The following is a 25,715-nucleotide window of genomic DNA, read 5'->3' on the forward strand; positions in this document are numbered from 1 at the left end:
TGCTTTCCAGGGAAAATGCAGTAACGGGTTTCAAGCAGTTTCTTACACTTGCTTCTCAGCTTCTCAAGAGATGGAAAACTGGCAGGCTTTTACAAAGAGCTGGAACAAACTGAGCTGGGTGTTGCTTCCTTGGCAAGTTTTCTCCAACTGTCTTTTCAAGCCATTGTCCATATCCCAACTCGCTGTCCAAAGCAAAACCAAAAACAATGTCACCAGAGTCAAGCTTCCTGACCCTTATAAAACTTGACCTGTCACTTCTGTAAACATCTTTCCCCAAGTTAGAAACAACCCCTGCTGTGTAATTATTTGAAGACTGGTTCCTTCCAGTAACTGTTTGCAGTACAGACCTCTCGGTGACCCTTGTAAATAACAAAAAATCCATGGATTCCTTTTCAGTTTTAAAACTCAAATCTTCAAAATTTAACAAAAATTGGAAGCACTCGTAACGGTTGGAACTGATGAGCTATTTGCCAGCAACAGATTCTCGCAGTATAAGTACCATTTTTTCCTCCAAGTGTAAAAGCCCCTTTATAGTAAATTTTAAATTAACACCATCTCTATATAAATATTTCACATGCAGAAGTGATATCCGCAAGAGCTATACTTTCAAGATGATAACATTAAGAGCAAGCATCACAATAAGAAGGGGAACTCTGTCAGATTGCGTTCGAGCCATTGTAGCCCATATCAATTGAGTTTTCATTTAAAATTTTTTATCATTTTAATTACTCTAATATGGTATAAACGATGTGTGGGTAAGTGTAGGCTATAAACTATTAACTGTGAAAATAAGTCACTTGTAATTTTGTCTTTGTACCGTAATCCTTACTGTCTTCTCATTTTGTGCCATTTATGTACAACTTCTAGCTAATCTGTCAAAAATACCTTCAATAAAATCCCAAAAAATGTTCTTACAAGACTCCAACCAGAAACAATTTCTATGTTGCCTATGTTACAAACTTCTAGATTGATTGCCTAAGTTTGCTCAATTACTATCATTGCTTTTAGGTGAAAAGTGAATTAAAATCTTTTATGTGTACTATTTTTAAATGCTCCATTGATTTGGTCATCACACATCTTCCATAGTGAAGAGATCCTGAATTCTGGAATGAGATCATTGTCCCTAGCTTCTGTGCCCACATTGACATTTAAATGCTGGTTTGCTCCTCACTGTTAACCCTTGAACTCTGGAGGCAGGGTGTAGTGCATTGATGTAGTTCAAAGAGCATGTCTTTCATTACTGTGCATTCTCATTATTCATTCTTGTGTTTTGTTTAGGCTATTCATTGCTTTGAGTCGGTGATTAAGAAGTGTGAGGGGAAAGTTGACCCTGACTTGTTTTGCCAGCTTGGTCATTTCAACCTCTTGTTGGAGGATTATCCAAAAGGTAAGCAGTGTTTTCTGTAATTATATTTCTGCCAATTTATTTTTGATTACAAGCTGCAAGTCATTCTAAGGACAATAGGCAGTATTCCTTTAGCTGACGGATGTTTCAGGATGTTAAAGTTATAGTTTAAAGGCGTTGGGCAAAATACCAAATGTTAGAATTTGGGATATTGTGTTCATATTACTGGGAATTTTGCCAAAATAAATGTATGAATGTTGTCTAATTGAAATAAGTTTAAACGGTTTGTAAATTACTATCCACAGCAGGGATTGGTTTTGTTTTAACAGTGAAATCTTGCATAGAGGGACCATAAAGAATATAGAATGCAAAAATGGAAATGTTGAAGTGGGTGTTGATGTTGTTGATATGGTTCAGGCACTTGTACCTAGAAAACAAACGCTCAGTCACAAAGTGCAAAGCCTGAAAATAACTGCAGGAAATTTTACAACCTTTTTCAACTATGATGCACATTAGTTCTGATTTGGATCTGACGCGAGGACATTTTCACTGATACCAGTAGGACAGATTGATTTGTGCTTCAAGTTGTCTTTGATGCCATGTGACATGTACATAAAAATGTAGCAGCTTTTTGCTCCTTTTGTAAACTAGTTGTCTTTCCATATCTTGTCCTCTTGTTTCTAACCATCTAAGCTTCTGTTGATGATCTGGTTGGCTGCCATTGGGTAGGAGGTGAGATTAAATTGCTCCTTTGCCTTTCACCTTTTTCTAGAAGCCTTGCTTCCCAACAACACACTTGAACATCTGTGAAACTCTTGCACTAAAATTGTTGCCAAATCTAGAAATTCAGTCCTCAATTTCAAATGGTACAGAAATATTTTACATCTTGGACTTAGGCTCTGTATAAAAACATAAACTCATGTGTCCATGGTTTTTTGTTCCACATGATTGAGTTGGATAGAGGCTGTTACTATCCTTTGTCTAACCTCTCTGGACATGCAAAAATGATAAATGTCCCTCCTGAAACAGAATATGTTCTCTACATAGACGAACTCTACCAAATGGTTTCTCAGTAACTTGGTTTCCAAACCATCAAATGTGGTGGTTCGTTTGCTTGTATGTTAGACATCTAATTGACCAAAAATGAACAAGTAGAGGTGTCGTAATGCCCCAACCATACAGAATGGCTGCCAAAAGTATTGGTTTACAAAAAAGGGTTTCAGTTGCCTTTGTAGTCCTCGGAGAAAATTGAAAATCTAAAAGGGCATCTGCTACAACCCCTGCCTCATACTCCAGACTTTTCTGCTCCTAGACACAGCTTGCTATGAAGTTTTTCAATTGCAAGCAATTTGTATCTCCCAAGAATTCCTTACTGCATAGTGCACTGCCTCTCGTGCTGCCACTCCTATCTGGTCATTATCAGATTGCTGTTTGTGGGAGCTTGCTGTGTGTAAATTGGCTACCATGTTTTCTATAATACAACAGTGACTGCACCTCAAATACTTCATTGACTGTAAAGTGCTTTGGGATGACCTGTGGTTGTGAAAGATTTTATATGAAATTTATTTATTTAGAGATACAGCACTGAAACAGGCCCTTCGGCCCAAGTCTGTGCCGACCAACAACCACCCATTTATACTAATCCTACATTAACCCCATATTCGCTACCACATCCCCACCATTCTCCTACCACCTACCTACACTAGGGGCAATTTACAATGGCCAATTTACCTATCAACCTGCAAGTCTTTGGCTGTGGGAGGAAACCGGAGCACCCGGCGAAAACCCACGCGGTCACAGGAAGAACTTGCAAACTCCGCACAGGTAGTACCCAGAATCGAACCTGGGTCGCTGGAGCGGTGCAGCCCAAATGCAAGTCTTCTTTCTTGTCTACTCTTATTGGAGCCTCATTACTTCCTTGCCCAAGTCATTTACTGAGATCCATTCCTGTTAGTTCAGTGCTGATCAGTCCACATGTGGTTGCTTTGTTTGTTCAGAGTTCCAGCCTCAGGACCACCCCTTCCTTTCCCTTTCAGGCCTTTAGCTTCTCTTCTGATTTTCAAGCTAATTCTTTCACCTGTGAATGATGCCGCAATTACAGATGTGTAAACACGGTTTGGGTTTTTGAATCTGGCTCCATTGCAACAAGCTGACTCCATTTTTCAGTGAACATGTATTCCTGTGTCCTTCCCCATTCCTTTCCAGCTCTCACCCGGACCCCATATGTGAATGAGGAAAAGAGATATAAAAGAGGGAGAAGATCACATTTGAGTCAAGATATCCGATCAATGAGTGTTTGAGAAGCATACAGAGGCAAAGTGAAAGACAGAGAAGTTACAAAGAATTAAGAGTAGCACGCAATCAAAAATTTTTGAATTAACGGGAAAGATTTCACATTTTTGTTGTGTAAAATCAAATTTATTTTACAACATAGACCTAGTAGAGTGTTGCACCTCTTGCTCTTTCAGTTTTAGTGGTATCCTGTATGTACTATGGGGTTTTGGTCTTCATCTTGTCTTTATTTATTTATTTTTATTTAGAGATACAGCACTGTAACAGGCCCTTCGGCCCACGGGTCTGTGCCGACCAACAACCACCCATTTATACTAACCCGACAGTAATCCCATATTCCCTACCACCTACCTACACTAGAGGCAATTTACAATGGCAATTTACCTATCACCTGCAAATCTTTGGCTATGGGAGGAAACCGGAGCACTCGGCGAAAACCCACGCGGTCACAGGGAGAACTTGCACTTATAACCATCACAGTTCTCAATTTCTGCTTGCAAGAGGTTGCTGCTTGTTAAACACTTTGAAGAAGAAATCTGTGTGAATTAATGTGTCTGTGCTGATTGTATTTTCAAGGATTTATCCAACATTTTATATTTAGGAGCCCAAACAAAAAAATACGGGAAATTGTTGGATTGTTTTATAATGAGCAACTGTCTGATCTGTGAGGTACAGTTTTAAAGTATGCAGCAATTAATATTTGAGTTGCTCACTTTGTTGCTAAAATATTCAGTGCTGTACTTAGTAGATAGATGAGAGCTATAATTAAGAATGAAGGCTGTGCCACCTCTTCAGGGCATATTTCCAATTTAATTTAATGTCTTCAACATTTGTTACTCAAATTGATTGGTTGTGGAACTATGCACTTCTTAATACGCACCCAGCTACCACCCCTGAACCTACATGCTAGCTGTCACAGTTAATGACCTTTTCCACAGGCACATCCCTCTTTTCAAAATTACTTTCATTACCTCTTATTCAGAAATCCACCTTTAACCCATTTGTCTTTTGTAATAATTCCATCGCGAACCTCCTTTTCTTCTCTTGGGTTCTAGAGTGCGTTATAACTTCCCTACTCTTTGTCCATCTCCAGGGCTTTCCTGTTTCACATCTTCCCAGTCTGCCTTCCTTTCATGTCACAGCACTGGAAACTGCCCTGACCAAAATCATGAATGACAGCCTCTGTTTGGACCATGACATGTTGTCTCTCCTAACTTTCCACTACCATTTGGCATGGTTTATATTCTTGTCTTCTAGCACCTCTTATCTCCAGTTCATTGTACAGTTCCATGGCACACCCTTGCATTTTTTTCTGCTCTTATCTGGAAACATCTAGTGTATCTTTAGCAAAGGTTTCTCTTCCCTACTCTACAAGGTAGCCTCAGGAGTACCCCTAGGATCTGTCCATCATCCTCCCCTTTTCAATTTGCTGCCCCTAAGTGTCGCTATCAGGAGGCATGGGGGAAGTTTCTGTATCTTTGCAATGATGCTTCTTCACTGCTTTTCTTTACCCGTGAGCACCTCCGTGCTGTAAGACTGCCATCAGATCTTGGATGAGGCACAACTACTTTTGATTCGAACATCAGGAAGATGCAAAGCCATGGGTTTTAGTGCTCACCATAACTCTGCTCCCTTGACCTGACTCCCTTGTTTGCCCATGCCCACACCCCAACTTCTCAATCACATTTAATAGCCATGGCATCATGCGCCATGTGTTTTGACCCAGAGCCCTGTCTTCCCTGCCATGGAAATATCTATCCATGTTTGCCGAAGCAATTTATTTTAATGTCACCCATGTTGTTCATACTTGGCCTATGCTCCGTAAAGTTCAACTTGTCCAAAGTGTGGCTGCTCCTATCTTGTCCTGGATTATGAGACCTGCTTGCCCGTTACTTCTCTCCTTATGAACCTACATTACCCTCCTGTGCGTTAAATTTAAAATCCTCATCTTTGGAAGGAGCCATACCCTGGGATATCTTGTCTGTTCTGTTCAGATTCTGCCTGACCTGCTGAGTGTTTTTTTTTATAAATCTCAGGTTTCTGCTATTTTGTTTCTTGTTCTTGTGAAAATCTTAGGAAATAAAAATAATTCAGATTTTTTTCTCTTTTGTCTTTCAGCATTATCTGCATACCAGAGGTACTACAGTTTACAGTCTGACTACTGGAAGGTTTGTATCATTTAATGAATTCTTATTGCAATTTAATCACTTGGCATTTATTAAGCAGTTATTTGAATTCAGCATTCTCACGCTCCTAAGTAGTTAAGGCTGAAGGTTGAGATTCTTTTACTTCTCCCACCCCATTCATTCATCCCATTATTTGTGCTACTGCGCTACTTTTACTTCATTTGTTAAATATAAATAAACTGTAGCACAGGAGGAGACTCCCTTTAAGTCTTGGAAATTTCTACTTCATCGCCATGGCACATACATCTTGTTTATTTAGATTCATAAGTGAATCTTGTATGCATGGTGAACACACTGACTTCGTAAACTATTGAGCCAATCTTTGGACATGGATATTTTAATAATTTTAGGATTTGGTGAGTGGGACAAGCCTCGAGTTGTCAAGCTTCAAGGACATGACTGGTCACTTTCTATTTTTATATTTATTTGGGAGACCCAAGTTTCAAACCCAATCTTGGGTCTGTCGCAGGAGTTACTTGTAATCGGAAATGGTGTACAAATTTAATTGTGTTTTAAATGTCTTCTGTTTGTTCCATTTTTAACTGTGGTGTTGACCGTACAGCCGGACAAGATTACTTCAGTATAAATAAATTAAAGTGGATCTGAGACTCACCACCAAGATCAACAAATGTGTGGCTGAAAATTGTGTAATCATCCAGATCTATCTAATAGACTCCAGCAGCCCCAGTCTTGAAATTTTAGTTAGCAGCATTGTGTCTTATTAATCTTAATAAGTTTAGTTTTTTAGGACCTGAAAATAAATGCAAACCAACAAAATTGCCATTGATATATTGAATTTTTTGAATCCCATTTTCTCCCCCTCAGTGTTCTGGGTTATAGATGTCGATATGGATATAGAAGTACAAGGATTAAACAGACCGATGCTTTGTACGTTAAGGATAACTTAGAAATTAAATCATCCAATTTAAGTCTCTCAGTCTAGAAGCTTAGGCACATTTTTTTTTGGCCAGGAAGTTTTCTGACCTGAGTAGGGGCCTTTGTGTTTTGAGTCTTCAATCAAAGCTAATGAAAATGTATACATATAAGTTCTGTTTTTCCAATGTACAGTGCACATGTTCCCTGTTGGGGCAGACTCCACTTACCAAGACTTGGGGACCCCCAGGGATTTGTAGGAGTACTGCTGGACTTCACCTAAAACTGCGAAGTATACCAGCACACAGTACTCAGAGCTTCGCGTCCAGCAAGGTGCATCCTACTAGTTAAAGCATTCATTTTCTGACTTATCTTCAGCAAAGTGAGAAGAATCCCAGGCCTAACCGGTGCTGCACGTCTTTAAATGTCAATGATGATCCAGGATTGTTGGTCAATCATAAGTGCTTTTGATTACTGTGGATCTAGTATTGGATTATTGTGAATGTCAGAGAATTGATTGGGTTCAGAACTTGCATCACCAGGTGTATTATCTTGGAGGCATTTTGACTCAAAAGGAATCCTGCTTACCTTTATTCTCAAGGATAATCATTGTTGGTCATTACACAACCGACAACCATGGTGTTGAGCCCTCCCCAGGTGGACAGAGATACCAGGAGAGACATGGTGAGCAACACGCCTCAAGATGTGAGATTGCATTGCCGTCAATCTTCCTGCCTATATTGAGGACACACGCCATATCCTGTTGAATGATAGCTCCACCTGTTGGAAGCCCAGAATTTCAGCAGGAGCCACTTCTTTCTGCCAGCAAAGCCTAGCTCCCATGTGAGCAGACATTGCCAGTGATTCCCTTTCTGTGGGTAGTATCTCCCTCCACAAGAAGTGCCTTTGAGTCTGAGGATTGCTTAATAACATCTGCTTGCAATTTCTCAGCAAGTTGGCCTACCAATGCTTATTTTTTGCAAATTACAGGGTGATTGCAATGGATGGAGACTGCTGCTGTGTCACTAGAATGTATAATTGTCATTCCATCCTGGTATATCTGAAAACTGAAGAATTCATTGGGGTGTTCCAACAATTTATTCTGTTGCATTGCCAGAGGTCTGTCCAGCAAGTAAATTAAAGTGTTAAGCTGTGTTGAAGTCATTTCTGCAAATAATTACCTGACTGCCTTATGTTGCATCTCATGCCTGTTATGGAGCAAATGCTTTTTTTCCCCCCAAAATATACTTTATTCATAAAAATCTGTAAAAAATACATTACAAAACAGTTCAAAACAGTTGACATTCCAGAAAGTGCAAAGGAAATCCGTTTTCTTCAATACAAGAGTGAGTTGCCTCACAACCCTTCCATTCCATCTTACATGCCATGTACATTTTACAGCAGACCCATATTTGGTGTATACAGCCCGAGGGGTTTCCTATGGGTCCAGCCCCTCAGTTCAGTATGACGGGAGGACTTTACACATTGGTCTTTCCCTATTGAGCCTTTGCGGCGGCTGCCCCCAACTTTAGTGCGTCCCTCAGCCTGTAGTCCTGGTACTTGGAATGTGCCATTCTGTAACACTCGGTCATGGACAACTCTTTGCACTGGAAGACCGGCAAGTTTCGGGCAAACCAAAGAGAGTCTTTCACCGATTTGATAGTCCTCCAGCAGCTGTTGATGTTTATCTTGGTGTGCGTCCCTGGGAACAGCCCGCAGAGCACACCGAGCTGTTACCATGTTGCTTGGGATGAACCTTGACAAAAACCACTGCATCTCTTTCCACAGCTGCTTTGCCAAGGCACATTTCAGAAAGAGTGGGCAACAGTCTCTTTCCCACCACAGCCACCTCGGGCAGTATGCGGAGGTAGTGAGATTTGGGGGGTGCAGGAAGGATCTGACGGGGAGAGCCCTCCTCACCACCAGCCAAGCTACGTTTTGGTGCTTGTTTGAAAGTTCTGGTGATGAGGCATTCTGCCATATGACTTTGGCAGTCTTCTCAGGGAACAATCTGACAGGATCCACCATCTCCTTTTCCCGTAGGGCCTTGAGGACATTCCGTGCAGACCATTGCCTGATGGATTGGTGGTCAAAGGTGTTTTTCTGCACAGACTTTTCCACGAAGAATAGGTGGTATGGCATGGTCCAACTGGATGGAGCATTCTGCGGCAATGTGGCCAGACCCATCCTTCGGGGACAGGGAACCTCAGCACGTGGTGACACTTGGTGTTTGCGTACTGGGGCTCTACGCACAGCTTGATACAGCTGCACGCGAAGGTTGTCATCAGGATGAGGGCGACGTTGGGTTTGTTTTTTCCGACTTTATCCAGAGGTTTGAACATTGTGTCCCTCCAGACCCCGGTCCATTTTGCATCTCCAGATAAAGTGGAAAATGACTCGTGTGACTGCCATGGCACAGGAGTGGGGTATGGGCCAGACCTGCACCACATGCAGCAACAACGTGATCACCTCACACCTGATGACTAGGTTCTTATCCGCAATGGAGAGAGCCACATGCTCAGTTTATGGTGTACCATGGCTACTCGCTCCTTCCAGGTTTTGGCGCACGCCCTGGTCCTTCTGAGCCATATCCCCAGCACCTTTAGGTAGTCTGACCTGACGGTGAAGGGGACAAGGGATTGGTTGGCCCAGTTCCCAAAGAACATGGCCTCGTTCTTGCTTCGATTTACTTTAGCTCCCGAGGCCAGTTCGAACTGGTCGCAGATGCTCATCAGTCTGTGAACGGACAGCAGATCCGAACAGAAGACTGTGACGTCATCCATGTGCAGGGAGGCTTTGACCTGAGTGTCTCCCCTGCCTGGGATTGTCACTCTTCTGCCCGCATCCTTCCTAATGGACTCAGCAAAAGGTTCGATGCAGGAGAGAGAGGACAGCCCTGTCTGACTCCAGATTTGATTGGGAAACTTTCTGATTCCCACCCGTTGATTGAGACTGCACTACTGATTGTGTAGAGCAGTTTGATCCAATTGCGGATTCCCTCCCCAAACCCCATTTTGGAGAGCACGTCCATCATGTATGTGTGCGATATCCTGTCAAAAGTCTGCTCCTGGTCCAAGCTGATGAGGCAGGTGTCTACCCACCCCCCCCCCCCCCCCCCCGCCATGTACATGGGCGATCATATCCCTGAGTAGCACGAGACTATCAGAGATCTTCCTGCTGGGTACATTACAGGTCTGGTCACGGTGAATCACCAACTCCAGAGCAGACTTGACCCAACTGGCAATGACTTTGGACTGAATCCTGTAGTCTACATCAAGCAGTGAGATGGCCCGCCAATTTCTGATTTCCGCCCTCTCCCCGTTTCACTTGTAGATGAGGGTGATGATACTTTTCCTCATGGATTCTGACATGCTGCCGGCCAGGAGTACACTTCCAGCAGGTCTGGACTGATCCAGTCCCACGGAGCCAAATACAACTCAGCTGGTAAGCCGTCACTTCTGGGAGTTTTATTCGTTTCGAAGGGCCTGATGGCCTTTGTCAGCTCGTCCAGAGTTAGCGGTTTGCCCAGACTCTCCTACATGCTGTCATCTAAGACCTCCATGATAGATGACAGTGTGGGCTTCACATCCTGGAGCCCAGCATAAAAGGATTTGCTAATCCTTAGTATGTTAGACTGCGAAGACGCTACCGAGCTGTCCTCTTCCTTCAGACTGCTGATAACAGAGCTCTCTCTCTCTCTACTTTTTGGAAGACGAAATGCGAGCATGTTTCCTCCTGCTCAATGGCGCGGACTCTGGACCGGGAGATGATCTTGGAGGCCGCTGTGGCAAAGAGCGAGGCCTGCTGGCTCTTAACCTCTTGGAGATCCTCCTTGACCTTGACCCCCATCTTCTGCAGCCGGAACAGAATTTGCATTCTTTTCTGGAGTCGGGACATTTCCCTCTGTCTCGCCCTCTGAACACCTTTGAGGATAAAGAACCTCTTGTTCGCCTTGATCGCATCCTACCCGTACACCGGAGACTCAAAGAGGGTCTTTTTGGTTCTCCAACCTTTGTAATCTCTTTTGAGTTCTTCAGTGGTCTCTGGGGTTAGGAGTGTAACATTCAGCTTCCATGTCCCCCTGCCAACCCACTGGTCGTCCTGTAAGTGAAGTGGTCAGAGAAGCCTGACATCTTGCATCTGACTGTGAAAGCACGGGACGCAAACAGGAAGTCAATCCTGGAACGGGCAGACCCGTCCGGTCTTGACCTGGTGTATCTACGCTGCACTCCGTTTGCAGGTTTGCTGAAGATGTTGTGCAGCTTGGCATCTTTCACTGTTTCCATTAGGACCCTGGACGTAGCGTCCAGTTTTTTGTCATCACTGCCGGATCGCCCAGCTGCACGAATGATGCAGTTGAAGTCAGTGCCTAGAATGACTGGCCTGGACGTCGCCAGCAGCAGTGGGAGCTGATGGAGGACAGTCAGCCTCTCGCTGCATTGAACTGGCGCGTGCACATTGATCAACTGGAGCGGAGCATTGTTGTACATTACATCTGCTATGAGGAGGCGACCGCCCACCACCTCCTTAATTTCGGAGATGGTAGTCCAAGGTTGAAACACATCGTGTAGTGGGTTTAATGCTATGCAGATGAATCGAAGCAATCTTTATACCCATTTTAAAGTTAGGTGTTGCTATTCATACCAGTTGTCCTTGCTAGTCCCAGTCCTTGGGTCTGTTCCTGCTTACCCATAGTGTATACAAGCTGTTTCACATTCGTTGGACTCAGAAAACGCCTCCTAGTTACTCATGGGGGTTTTGTTCTGCTGGGGTGACATCGGGGGTGGGGGGGGGTGGGTGCGGGTGGTGGTGGTGGTGGGTGTCTTGTCGGCAGCAAGGCATGGGCCGTCCTCTGGTGGTGTCTTTCCCCTCTGTCCCTCGAAGACATTACTGCTCCCGGCTTCCCAGAGCTGGAGAGCGCCAGACACTTCGCTGGTCTCGGTCTCCCGGAGCTGGGGTACGTTGGGCATCTCACTGGGTTTGGTGCTTTGGGGATGGGGCGCTCTGGGCCCGTCCCCGCTTCCGGTGCCCTGGAGCTGGGGGCTTGCTCTTCCAGCTCTTTTGAGTTCTGACGCTTCTTTTGCAGGTGCTGTAAGGAGGTTTCTTTGTGGTTTTCCTTTTTACCACTTGCCACTGACCAATTTGTCCATCTGCTGTCTCCTCCATTGATTCTGTCAGTAGAGGAGGAGTTTCCAGGCATGGGGTAGGTGTTGGGTCGCTGGTTGTAGCTGCCTCCCCTTTCTTCTCAGACTTTCCTTGCTGTGTGGGGGGGGGGATTACTTGTCTCCCTCCCAGCACCAGACATGTTCACCATTCCTTCTCCTGGCCTTTCCTTGGACCTTGCTGCCTGTGCATAACTGAGGCAGCGTTTGGGACAGGTTTTGTAGAGGTGGCCTGCCCCACCGCACAGGTTGCAGCACTTACTCTGTTTACAGTCCTAGGTCTGATGGCCTTCCTTCTTGCAGTTCTTGCAGACGACTGTGCTGGAGTTGGCCGTCATATGACCAGATTTGCCACAGGTATGACAAGCTCTGGACTGGCCCGCATAGGCCAAGAAGCCTCGACTTCTCCCGATAGCGAAGCTGGATGATGGCCCCGTTGGCATCGACCTTCACGGTCACCTTGACTTGCCGCTTGCTGGTCCAAATCCCAAACGGGTCCTTGACATCAGTACTTCTGCCGGCCCCCTCAACATAGCTGGCGAGGAAGGTGAGTACATCCACACAGGAACATGGGGGTTGTAGAGGTAGATTGTCGCCACCTGGTCGCGTTACAAATGCATCCAAGGTGTTATCTATAGAGTGGTGGATCTTTGCAGGTTTCTATCTGACTGAAACCTCTGAGGAGCTTTCCTTTTAGTGCAAGAAATCCACTATCTTGAATTGCACTTGGTTGTATACTCCAACCATGATTCTTCGTGGACTAATTAAATCACGTTGTAACAGCATTGATGCTGATCAGTTCCCAGTTATAGATGATCCTTATTGTGGAATTATTCCACTGGCATTAAAATATAATGCTAATTGCCCCAGTGGGTCTGGTGCACGTAGAATTTACCACTGCAAGAGGTGAACCTATGTAAGATGTTATTGTCTATTAAATATTGCCGTTTTTGTGAAGTCACATTTTTTCCCAAAGGTGGCAAATTTGAATTCTGTTCCACTGCTTCTCATGGGTGGCCATTTTGTATTGAACCCTCCACCCAGCAACCTCTTAAAAGTAATCATTGCTTTTTCTTCGTAGCTTCCCTGATTATAGATATAATGTGTCTTGGGAAAAGTTTTTTGAAGAATTATATTGCAATGTGATTAGGTACAGATTGTGAAGTTGGGCACACTGGAGTGTTTCAAAGATGTCAAAGATGCCTTCCTCGGAATGTTGTCTTGTCCAGTGCCCTGTACTTTGTCCTGTACATCAGCTCAGGCATAGTTGTCAAACCTGTGGACTTGTATGGAATTTTGTGTTTCTTGATGAGCTCCCTGAACCACTGAGATTTGATATGAGTTTATAAAAACTTATTTTTTTTTTAAGCTGTGCTCCCATGGAGCACACGAATGCTGAGTAGTGCCTTTTTAGACCATTGTATTCTAACTCTGATTTTCTGTAGAATAAGATCGCTCCTTAACAGACAGTAAGCACGCTTAATCAAGCAACTTGGAGAGTTTGTCCTGGTCTGAATTTCCCCTGTCAACTGGTGAGGGTCCCCTAACATAGAGTGAGGGATTCATTCTTTGCCAGCCTTCCTTATATGCTGATATGATTCAGCCAATCACTTGGAGACTGTGTTCCATCATTGTTGAATATTATGGGCTTCTGATCCTTTCCAAAATATAGAATCATCAGAGAAAGTTTACGGCACGGAAAGAAGCCACTTAGCCCATCGTGTTTGTGCCGGCCGAAAAAAGAGAGCCACCCAGCCTAATCCTACTTTCCAGTATTTAATCTGTAGCCCTGCAGGTTATGGCAGTTCAAGTGCACACCACACACCTTTTAAATGAGATGAGGTTTTCCGCCTCTTCCATCTTTTCAGGCAGTGAGTTCAAGACCTCCGCCACCCTGTGGGTGAAAAAGTGTTTCTTCATCTCTCCTCTAGTCTCTCTACCAATCAATTTAACTCTGTGCCCCCTAGTCACTGACCTCTCTGCTAAGGTAAATAGGCCTTTCCCATCCACTCTAGGCCCCTCTCAATTTTGTACATCTCAATCAAATCTTCCCTCGGCCTCCCCTGTTCCAAGGAGGACAACTCCAGCCTATCCAATCTTTCCTCATAGCTGCAATTTTCCAGTCCTGGCAACATCCTCGTAAATCTTCTGTACCCCTTCTAGTGCAACTACATCCTTTCTGTAATGAGGTGACCAGAACTGCACACAGTACTGAAGTTGTGGCCTAACTAATGTTTTATATAGTTCCACCATAACTCTTCTATTCTGTGCCTCGGCAAATAAAGGCAAGGATTCCATATGCTTTTGTAACCACTTTATTGACCTGTGCTGCTACCTTCAGGGACTCGTGGACATACACTCCAAGGTCTCTCATTTCCTCTTCACCTCTTGGTATCCTCTCATATATTGTGTATTCCTTTGCCTTGTTTGACCTCTCCAAATGCATCACCTCACTTCTCTGGGTTGAATTCCATTTGCCATTTTTCTGCCCACCTGACCAATCCATTCATGTCTTCCTGCACTCTACAGCAATCCTCCTCGCTATCAACCATGTGGCCAATTTTTGTGTTGTCTGCAAACTTTTTGATCATTCCCCCTACATTTATGTCCAAATTGTTGTGTTATACCACAAAAGTAGGGACCTAGTACTAAGCCCTGTGGAATCCCACTGGAAACATTTGGCTCCTTAAACTTTGAACAACTTATTTCTATCAAATGTGTCTGGTTTCCCATATCAGATTGGATCTATTTACTGATGGGTCTACCCATTGGGATATCTGTTACAAGGCTTGTGTGGCTCATCATTGATTTTAATTTTTCCTTGTTGAGCTGCCAAATCATGATGGCACAGAATGTCTTAGGCTTCCATATTTGTGTTCCAAACAACTAACAAAAAAAATCATCTCCTCTCTTTCCTGCTCCACCAGCTCCTTCAGTCTAGGTAGTTTGAATCAGGTGGATCAATTTTCGTGCGCCCATGCCTTAAATTTGACTGGAATTTGCCTTTTGTTCAAACTGTTAAATATCTTCAGAATAATTGTAGTGTACATTTAATACAAGATCTAGAATTCCTTCCTAACCCAGTTTAACAATGAGATCTCCTCTGTATTATCAGAGGAGAGTGAGGGGATATGCTGTTTAATAACAGTATCTTAATAACAGTAGTATGCCATGTAATGCACCATGGAGTATCAGTACTATTTATTTATAGTACATAGTATTAAAGGCCTGCTCGGCTCTGCAAATGAAACCTGACCCGAGCCCGACAGAACCACATCGGAACCTTTCGTTTTTTCCTGCCCGACCCGACCACCGGAATAAAGTTGATTATGTTAAAGAGGTTGTGCTCTACCTTGGGTGGAATCGCTCACTTCAGACTAGTGTGGAGTGTTTCCTGTCTTGATGTGCTGGCATTCGCTGTTTCCCACCTGGCCCGACCTGTGCCCGAATGCCGGACCCGGAAGAGCGACCCAACATATGTCGTCGGGTCCCTTCAGGTTTGGGTTGGATAGCCATACTCTACACAGTATGCCTTACATTTCCTTTCTTAATAATCTGGATTATTACCTGTGTTTGGGGATTTAATTTCAGGACTCTTCATTTATTCTGCTTAAAAGAAAAAGTAAATAAGTTTTGTGTGTATCTAGTGTCTCATCCCCATTCATATCTCTGCTCGCTTTTCTCCCTGAATAAGTAATCTCATTCTACATGTTATCTTCATGTTGATCATCTCTCTCCTTAACTCCCTTTTGTTTTTATCTTTGTGCACTTTTTAGAATCTTTTCGTTTCAGGTAAAAGCTTGATTGCCATGGAAAAGAACCATTAAAGGTTCCAGATTACATTGTTAGCTGGCACATATGTTGTAAATGTAGCTTGTAGCCCTCAGTGACTCACCTTTCTGGGCATTTTGCTTTACTATTGTCTATTGATCCACTACCCCTTTGGCTTCTCAAAACACTGTCCTTCCTACCTGGAGCTCACTCCCATTGCTTCCTCACCCTTATTGAAATATCTGTTCAAACTTTATATCCTCCCTCTTCAGTCCCTTTTTGCCATAACATTTCTTCGACCACATTTTGCTGATTCACATACTTCCTTTTCTCCTTGAGGTTCGGTAGCTAGAGGCAACCTCGCCACTACCCACTCATGTCCCTTTATCTGCACTATCTGTTCCAATTCACATATTGTCCCTCCTTTTCTCCTTCAGCGACTCTTTGCACTGTGATTTCAATGTCCATTGAAGCTCCCCGATCCCCTCTTCTCTGATTTCACTGTCTTTGCTGAACCTGTCCTTCCATGTAAACTCTCCTACCCCCCACAACTTTGCATCTGACAAAACTGCTCTATTCCCACGGTCTCACAGACAGGACCGTCTCTAACCACTTGGTTATATTTATCACTGCACACACGCCCACTTCCTTCTGCATCCACCTTTGCCCAAGTCACTTAGAACTGCACATTGAAATTCCTAACTGCCTGTCCTTTGACCTTCCATTAACCACAATATCTCTGGAGTTGTCAATCTGCTCAGCCATTTGATTTTTGGCTCCAGTAAAATCTTTACTTTCTGTTATCCTGGCCATTTCACCTGGTTTGCCTTCATTCTTGCTCACTCAAATCCAAGGAGTGTATTAGACTTCAGCATGCCTAGTGTACAACTGGTTTATCTGAAGTGGATTATAATCCTAACCCTTTTTTGGGACCATCCCAGATCAGGCGAAATCCTAAAATGATCACTCTCACTTAAGATTGAGAAAGACATCTCACAGATGCTTGAGTGGGTCTGAAGAACTGATCAAACTCTCCCCAAAGGAAAGTAATCAGCTGAGAATATTACTGTCCTTCAGTCGCCATACCTTTTCTGTGAGAAACACTGGAGTGAATCCAATGAATTGAAAGATCCACTGTATGGTTCCAATATTTATACTGTTTCTAAGCTGCGTAACTAGTTTTTTTTTTGCATATGGGGGTATTACCTCTTTGCAAGTAGGTTTGTCCCCCTCTATTTCCCAAATAAGTCTGGAAAACTCTTAATTTCTAGCTAAATCCACAGCATTTAATTTCTAAGAAAAGGCTGACCCAGCAGAAGAAGCGAGCAGTGATGCTGGTCAACATATCCTTAGAGCCAGCAAGATGTTGGAAGTTGTAAATGTTGGTACACTTTCTCGTCACCCAATTGTGTTTTAAGATTATAACTCAGTTTCCCAGATTCAGTTGACAGGTGATTTAAGTCCATCAATAGAAAATCATGTTGTCCTTGTTAAACTGCGGTAAGTTACAATGATTATTTATGAAACCTGTATGATCAGTGCCTTACTGAGGTGATGATTCTCATGACATTTTGGAGTGAGTTCCTGTTTATCAGAACTTACCATTTTGTTGTAGGAAGATGCAGTTATGCCGCATCCTTGACTACGGGGCATGTTAAAGGCTTGCCTATAAAACCTTTTTTTTTAACCTTCCAGGCAGATCAGCCCTGCTTTTAATTTTTTAATCCCTAATTCATAGGAAAATAACTCTTTTAACCTTATAACCCCTTATTATGGCCGGATTCCATCACATTGCCATCATCACCAGATCTGGCGGGACCGTTTTTGAGTCCCATCAGGCCTTGCACTCCCTTGCCAAAACTGTTTCATACTCCCAAGATCATCCTGGAGAGCAAAACTAGCAGGCTTTTTTTCTATCAGCCATCTGCATAAAACCCACCCTCGCTTGAAACAAGTTTGAGAAGTTCATGGACTTCTTGTCACTAAGAATGAAACCATTCGCTCAGCTGCCACTGCGGCATTACCCCAATGCTGGCTGCTCTGTACTAGCTAAGATTGTAAATTGTTCCCTCTCCTCCAAAGTATGTGTCATCAGCACCCTCCTTGAATGTGTTGCCTCCCAAATCTGTGTCCCTCTTTCCACAACTGCATATTTGAATCTCCCCATCAAGGTTTTGCCATTGTCTTTGACTCTTGACAGAAACTCTGTACACTTGCCCCACATTTCATCTCCCTGCCTGACCACTGTCTCTGCTTACTGTTACTTTGCGGTCATATTCAACCATAATTTGAGCTTCCGACTCGATATCTCTTTTCTACAAAGATTGCCTATCTACACGTAGTTAACATTACCCACCTGAGCCAGGCTTCATCCGGTCTGCCACTACAATCTCTCATGCTTTTGTTACCGTTCAAGCTTGATCATTCTTATACTCGCCAGGCCAGCTACCCATGCTCTGTAAGCATCCAAAGCTGGTTCCAATATTTTATCTGTCATCATGTCCCTCGCCCATCACACTTGTCCTGGGTGACCTACATTGAGTCCTAGTTGTCCAATTTAACATTCTGATTTTGTTTTTGAATCCCTTTATAGCTTCACCTATCCTTATCTTTTTAATCTCCTCAAGGCCTACAGTCCTATTGGAATTCTCTGTTCCTCTGACAATGACTTACTATGTGTTGCTCCCTCCCATCACCCTATCATTCGTAGGATCTGCCTGGCCCCCCACACTTGGGAATTCCCTCCCTAAACTCTTATCCCTCTCTGCCTTCCTGTGGTCCTTGAAGGCCTTCCTTAAAACCCACCTTTTTGGCAAACTTTTAAAGTCACCCCATTTCATACCTATTTTTGGCTTATCATTTATTTTTGGGTAATTATGGCTGAGTGGAACACCGGGATGATTTTCTATCCTAATGCTGCTGTGTAATTTCAAGTTGTTGGTGAGTTGCCTAATGACGAACTAGTGCAGAAACCTATATTTCAAAACACTGCATGTACAGTTAATTAGTTTGAAATGCAGTAACTACTGTTATGTAGTAATTTTACACACAGATTCTACATGGAGAAATGGAATGAATGACCATGTTAATCTGAGTTTGGTGTTGGTTTGTTGCAAAGCTGGAGCTCGTTGACTTCATTGTTAAATTTTTAAAACATTTTCTCCCCATAGAATGCTGCCTTTTTATATGGCCTTGGTCTTGTCTACTTCCATTATAATGCATTTCAATGGTGAGTAAAATATTTATTCTTTAGTTGCAAATTAGAACATACAATAAGATAAAATCTTCAAATTAAATCCATTTATTTGTGGCAATGCATTTGAATCAAATCTCAGTTCTATTTGTTGTAGTGTGACTTACCAGTTTCAGTTTTGCTGCTGACCTTGGCTACATAGCTTGTATAATTAGCTAACTGGTGTTTCTGGTCTACTTGCAGTTCAGTTTTTTAAAAAATAGTTATCTTTTACTGCTTTTGATTTTTCTTCCCTATTTTGGCACATTAAATATGTTATCGCTGTGTACGCCTGTTAGAATGGGAGCAGTGTTTACTGCATTAATTTTCCTGCCTTCTCTCTCTGGTCCTTTCTACCTTCCCCTTTTAATCAAAGTAGGACAGGATGCACTGGATTGGATCTCTATAAAAGACCCTGCATCCTTATGAACATACGAACATGGAGTGGGAGTCGGCTATTTGGCCCCTCGAGCCTGCTCCGCAATTCTATAAGATCATGGCTGATCTATTTGTGGACTCAACTCCACTTTCCTTCCTACCCCCGATACCCTTCTACCCTTGTCCTCCGCTCTCATTGCCACCTTGTCCTCATTTGCACATCCTCTACCCACAATCTTTTTCACACCTCTTTCCACCTTCCCCTCTTCTTGGACCGCCAGCATGGTTCTGTTCGTCCCGCACCTTCTAATTCTGCTTGACGTAAATAGTACGTTCCTCTTCTAACTAAAAAAGAACAAAGGCTACTCATGTACAGTTTTCACAGAATAGTGGTCAGTTGTGGAATTAATTCCGAAAGAAGGAGTAAATATCCTAGAATACTATTAAATGAGAATTGAATTGATTTAATCAGTCACTCTAAATGGCTCTGCTATTATTCCCTACATGACACAAACAGCTCACTGTTCTAACACAGCATCTCCGCTGACTTACTCAATGCTACGGGAGATCTGCTGCATTTAATAAAAATTGTGGTCCAAATCAAATCTGGAAGAATTCTGTTGTACTAGATAACTATTAAAACATTTAGGAACTTTACCAATTGCAATGGTCGGTCTTAGTTGGAGAAAGTGGTTGAATCTGGGTTGTCACAAGTCAACTGGGGGTGGAAGGTTTTCGGGGGGTAGGTGGAAATGTGGAGTTAGAAGTTCAGCCATGAACTTATTGAATGGCGGAGCAGGCTCGAAGGGCCAAGTGGCCTACTCCTACTCCTCCTAATTCGTATGTTCAACTAGATTGGGGGTTTAAAAGAAAGTTGGGAAGTGATAAAGGACTAGATGTGGGGGGAAAAAACCCTGAAATTTAGAAGTTCCTTTAACTGACTGGTAACTAAATAACAATTTCTCTGCTCATTGGAAGCGTTCAAAGGGATAAGCTTGAGTTAATCATAATTGTACTCATACAATGAGAAAAGGCTCTAATAACATTTGGCCACTCTGTAAATCAGCAGAGTGACATCTCCATTCCCTGCTATATTAGCAGGATAGCTCCATCACTGGTACATAAGGGAAATGAGCAGATAATTGAGGTTCTTCTGTATGTAATTATCTTCCCCTGTAACTCCTTGCATATGATTTCATTCTGGGGGAAATGAGAAAATATGTTTGATTATTCATGTTGCATTTTACTGTGGACTCAATTTCGGACTCATTTTGTGAAAGTAAGCAATGTGAATAAAATATACCTTCTAACAAAGCACGGGAGGTGCTTTAGTTTGAGGTGCACGAGAAGTTAGATGTTGACAAACTTCAATAACCGTTATAATTGAAGAACTGGTTGAATTTTTGACAAGTCGTGTAGGCAATCTAGTGGAGGTTGTGGTACAGTGATAACCTTACAGCGTACATGGACTTAACTTTCAAGAATTGCCAGGGCTGTGGCTTTGCTGTTTGTTTTTACAGATAATCTTCTGTAGAATTGAGAGGTTGCCACATATCCAGTGTAGTGCCTTTATTACCTTTCTGTGGTTTAGAATCTCTGGTTGTTTTGGTCACAGCAGAGGCGGTAGGAACAAACAGCACAGAAGTGTATTAATTTGTACCTTTTTGTAAACTGCTTTCTTTTTTTAAAAAAAAAGACAAGGTTCAATTTCTGTATCTAATATCAGCAAGTTGTTTAAAAAAAATTGATAGTTGTATACAATAGGTGGAAGATTGAAGGACTTTTACCAGTTTCTTTTTCACTGTAGCCCCATACAACCTGTTTGGTTAGTGGGTGCTATCTTAGTAATTGTAAAGGTAATATATTAGTGTAGATCATGTTAATTAGTTATTAAGCATAAATACACTAAGGGCAGCATAGAATTTATTTTATAAAAAAGATCAAAAAATGGACTACTATTGCACCAAGATGTATGAGTTTTGCTTTTATACCATACCGCAGCACTTAAAGCAGCCAGAAGCACTGCACAAAGAACAGCCAGGCGCTGCGCAAACGACTACTGGCAACACCTATGCAGTCATATTCAGCTGGCCTCAGACACTGGAAACATCAGAGGAATGTATGATGGCATGAAGAGAGCTCTTGGGCCAACCATCAAGAAGATCGCCCCCCTCAAATCTAAATCAGGGGACATAATCACTGACCAACACAAACAAATGGACCGCTGGGTTGAGCATTACCTAGAACTGTACTCCAGGGAGAATGCTGTCACTGAGACTGCCCTCAATGCAGCCCAGCCTCTACCAGTCATGGATGAGCTGGACATACAGCCAACCAAATCGGAACTCAGTGATGCCATTGATTCTCTAGCCAGCGGAAAAGCCCCTGGGAAGTACAGCATTACCCCTGAAATAATCAAGAGTGCCAAGCCTGCTATACTCTCAGCACTACATGAACTGCTATGCCTGTGCTGGGACGAGGGAGCAGTACCCCAGGACATGCGCGATGCCAATATCCTCACCCTCTAAAAACAAAGGTGACTGAAACAACTACTGTGGAATCTCCCTGCTCAGCATAGTGGGGAAAGTCTTTGCTCGAGTCGCTCTGAACAGGCTCCAGAAGCTGGCCGAGCGCGTCTACCCTGAGGCACAGTGTGGCTTTCGTGCAGAGAGATCGACTATTGACATGCTGTTCTCCCTTCGTCAGATACAGGAGAAATGCCGCGAACAACAGCTGCCCCTCTACATTGCTTTCCTTGATCTCACCAAAGCCTTTGACCTCGTCAGCAGACGTGGTCTCTTCAGACTACTAGAAAAGATTGGATGTCCACCAAAGCTACTAACTATCATCACCTCATTCCATGACAATATGAAAGGCACAATTCAACATGGTGGCTGTCATCAGAGCCCTTTCCTATCCTGAGTGGCGTGAAACAGGGCTGTGTTCTCGCACCCAAACTTTTTTGGGATTTTCTTCTCCCTGCTGCTTTCACATGCGTTCAAGTCCTCTGAAGAAGGAATTTTCCTCCACACAAGATCAGGGGGCAGGTTGTTCAACCTTGCCCGTCTAAGAGCGAAGTCCAAAGTACGGAAAGTCCTCATCAGGGAACTGCTCTTTGCTGACGATGCTGCTTTAACATCTCACACTGAAGAATGTCTGCAGAGTCTCATCGACAGGTTTGCGGCTGCCTGCAATGAATTTGGCCTAACCATCAGCCTCAAGAAAACGAACATCATGGGGCAGGACGTCGGAAATGCTCCATCCATCAATATTGGCGACCACGCTCTGGAAGTGGTTCAAGAGTTCACCTACCTAGGCTCAACTATCACCAGTAACCTGTCTCTAGATGCAGAAATCAACATGTGCATGGGAAAGGCTTCCACTGCTATGTCCAGACTGGCCAAGAGTGTGTGGGGAAAATGGCGCACTGACACGGAACACAAAAGTCCGAGTGTATCAGGCCTGTGTCCTCAGTACCTTGCTCTACGGCAGCGAGGCCTGGACAACGTATGTCAGCCAAGAGCGACGTCTCAATTCATTCCATCTTCGCTGCCTCCGGAGAATACTTGGCATCAGGTGGCAGGACCACATCTCCAACACAGAAGTCCTCGAGGTGGCCAACATCCCCAGCTTGTACACACTACTGAGTCAGCGGCGCTTGAGATGGCTTGGCCATGTGAGCCGCATGGAAGATGGCAGGATCCCCAAAGACACATTGTACAGCGAGCTCGCCACTGGTATCAGACCCATCGGCCGTCCATGTCTCCGCTTTAAAGACGTCTGCAAACGCGACATGAAATCCTGTGACATTGATCACAAGTCGTGGGAGTCAGTTGCCAGCGTTCACCAGAGCTGGCGGGCAGCCATAAAGATGGGGCTAAAATGTGGCGAGTCGAAGAGACTTAGTAGTTGGCAGGAAAAAAGACAGAGGCGCAAGGGGAGAGCCAACTGTGCAACAGCCCCGACAAACAAATTTCTCTGCAGCACCTGTGGAAGAGCCTGTCACTCTAGAATTGGCCTTTATAGCCACTCCAGGCGCTGCTTCACAAACCACTGACCACCTCCAGGCGCGTATCCATTGTCTCTCGTGATAAGGAGGCCAAAGAATACCATATTTAGTAAACTAAATTTTGTTTTAAGTTTCTATTTCATAATTTATCCTTTAACATTAATGGTAAAAGTGATGTCCTTGCATAGCTAATTATTGTAAATTGTTGTGACAACAGCCAGTTCAAGATCTTAAAGAATTTTCTGGATGTCCATTGATGTTGCTGTGAACATAGCAGGGATCAGTAGAAGCTGACTAAATCTCTTATTAGCACAGTATTTAAGTTGAGCTCTTGACTTCCTTGAGAACTGTTGTGAAAAAGTGGTATTAAGGAACTATCCTCTCATCATCTCCAGTCTTCTTTGAGTTCAGCTGAGATTCATGAGGTGAAAGATGCTTTCCTTGCTGATTGTAAAGGTGCTATATTAAATAATTTTGGAAGATGCTTGCATTACATTTTAATGATCACTGTCTCCCAGTGTCTTTTACCTAGAAATTGTTGATGCTGATGTAGTGCACAGGCAACTAATTTTTATGACTACTTTATTAATGATTTGCCCATTAAAGATATTGGCCTGGATTTTTCAGTAGTATTGAATGCAGAACTGTCCATGTTCACCATCTTTAGTCCCCTGAAACTGACAGCAATTTCTGGATGCCACACATGTGCAGTTAAATGTGGAAATCCAGAAGTTATCAGTGATTCTACGTTTCTCTGTAGAGTGTGCTGTTGAAAACTACACAGATGCCGATCATTTAGAAATCAGTGAACTGACAAGAATTTTCCTTTTTTATGCTCTGACATTGCCCCCACCCCCGTTACACCTTGTTAATGAGGATAAGTGGGTTTTAATGATGTGCTTAAGTCATAACTACTTCTAAAGAACCTCCCTGACCCTGGAAAACTAATTTTATATTTGTGCAATGTCAGATTTTTCCACTGTTTTCATTGTTTGGTAATTTCTATTTTTAAAGCTTGTTTGATAGTTCAGCTTCTAATGTGTCTTTATTTTGCTCGATATATATATATATATATATATATATATAAAAACGATGGATAATCAGTGCATTTTACTTACTGGTTTGCTGTCAGAATTCTTCGTTGTGATTGGCTGCTTAACTTGCTTGATGATGTCACTGTTGCTGGATGCCTGGAGATCCCTTGACTTGGCGCTAGATTCAAATTAACATCAGGAAAGGTGAAATCCATGCCACAGAGATCAGTAGATCTTTATGGGCAGCTGATTTTGAGGTCAGTGGTGAATGTCATTGCTTTGCCGCTGACTGCAAAATCCAGGCTGATAGTTATATCTGTAAGCTTGCATTTTATTGCACCTTTATAACAAACTAATAAATAATAATCGCAATTGCCTCTCAAAGGATCCAGAAGTTGTTTATGGTGCAGTTCAGAAGTTATTAGGGCATTGGAAATTATAGATTCAGGATGTACTTCTGGACCAATAATGCAATACCTCATTAAGAACAACAGTCTGGGTTCCATTGTGTGTATATTTATTTTAAAAAACTCAATCCCTTGGTCTAGCTAAATTTCATAACGACAAAATAATAGCAGTTTATAACAGAAGAGAAAAATAACATGAAGATTGGAGTCCAGCTCCATGATGACCTACTTTGTGACTGTTGCATGCTTGTGTCCTGCTCTGGCATTGTTTCTGGATTGGCTACCCATAGCTTAAGAAAGCCTGTAATCTTGTGGAATTAGGTAGCCTCATGTTGCCATTGCTGGGTGGTGGGAAATAAGTTGAAGATAATGGTCTTCTTGAATAAAGCATTAGTTCACATCCTTGCTGAATCTGCAGGTAGAAAATTGGCTAGTTAACCTCATGTTCCTTGCAACAACCTAAAAGGAGCTGAAAGCATAGAAATCATGAACCGTAGACATTTTAACCATCACTAGCACTAATTATTTAGTTGGCTGCAGGTCTTCTGTAAATAGATGTTGGGGTTGGGGTGCTGTAACATATCATGTTACAAGATAACGTTATGACAAAGGTAGGACTAGGAAAGAGGTTCTGCTTAGACAGCATGAGGAGCTGGGCACCAAATTGAAGAGCAGAACCTCAAGGGTAATAATCTCTGGATTATTGCCTGAGTCACGTGCCAATTGGCAGAGGGCACATAAGATTAGTGAAATGAAAGCGTAGCTTAAAGACTGGTGTGGGAGAAGTGGGTTTTGGTTTGTGAGGCATTGTCACCAGCACTGGGGAAAGTGGGGGAGGCTGTACCTTTGGGACAGTCTGCACCTGAACCATGCTGGGACCAGTGTTCTAGCAAACCATATAACTAGGGAAGTAAAGAGGGCTTTAAACTAAACAAAGTGAGGGGGGGGGGGGGGGGGCTGGAGAATCAAGCTTGGGTAGTTGTAGCAAATTGAGGGGTAGAGTCAAGGCAGGAGAGCAGAATAGTA

At 43.1% G+C, this 25,715-nt stretch overlaps 1 protein-coding gene across 3 annotated transcripts in view; it reads left to right on the forward strand.

The window, feature by feature from the left end:
- kdm6a (lysine (K)-specific demethylase 6A) overlaps positions 1–25,715 on the forward strand; it is a 311,647-nt gene that overhangs the window by 62,702 nt on the left and 223,230 nt on the right. For all 3 annotated transcript variants that reach the window (XR_010975826.1, XM_068040670.1, XM_068040671.1), the window contains exons 3-5: positions 1,279–1,387; positions 5,756–5,805; positions 18,800–18,858. Coding sequence is in view for 2 of the 3 variants with exons in the window: in XM_068040670.1 (XP_067896771.1) it covers positions 1,279–1,387; positions 5,756–5,805; positions 18,800–18,858 (218 nt within the window). In the remaining variant the exon portion in view is untranslated. The remainder of the gene's footprint in view (positions 1–1,278; positions 1,388–5,755; positions 5,806–18,799; positions 18,859–25,715) is intronic.

The sequence above is a fragment of the Heterodontus francisci genome, chromosome 10 (assembly GCF_036365525.1).
Source record: "Heterodontus francisci isolate sHetFra1 chromosome 10, sHetFra1.hap1, whole genome shotgun sequence".
Taxonomy (NCBI): domain Eukaryota; kingdom Metazoa; phylum Chordata; class Chondrichthyes; order Heterodontiformes; family Heterodontidae; genus Heterodontus; species Heterodontus francisci.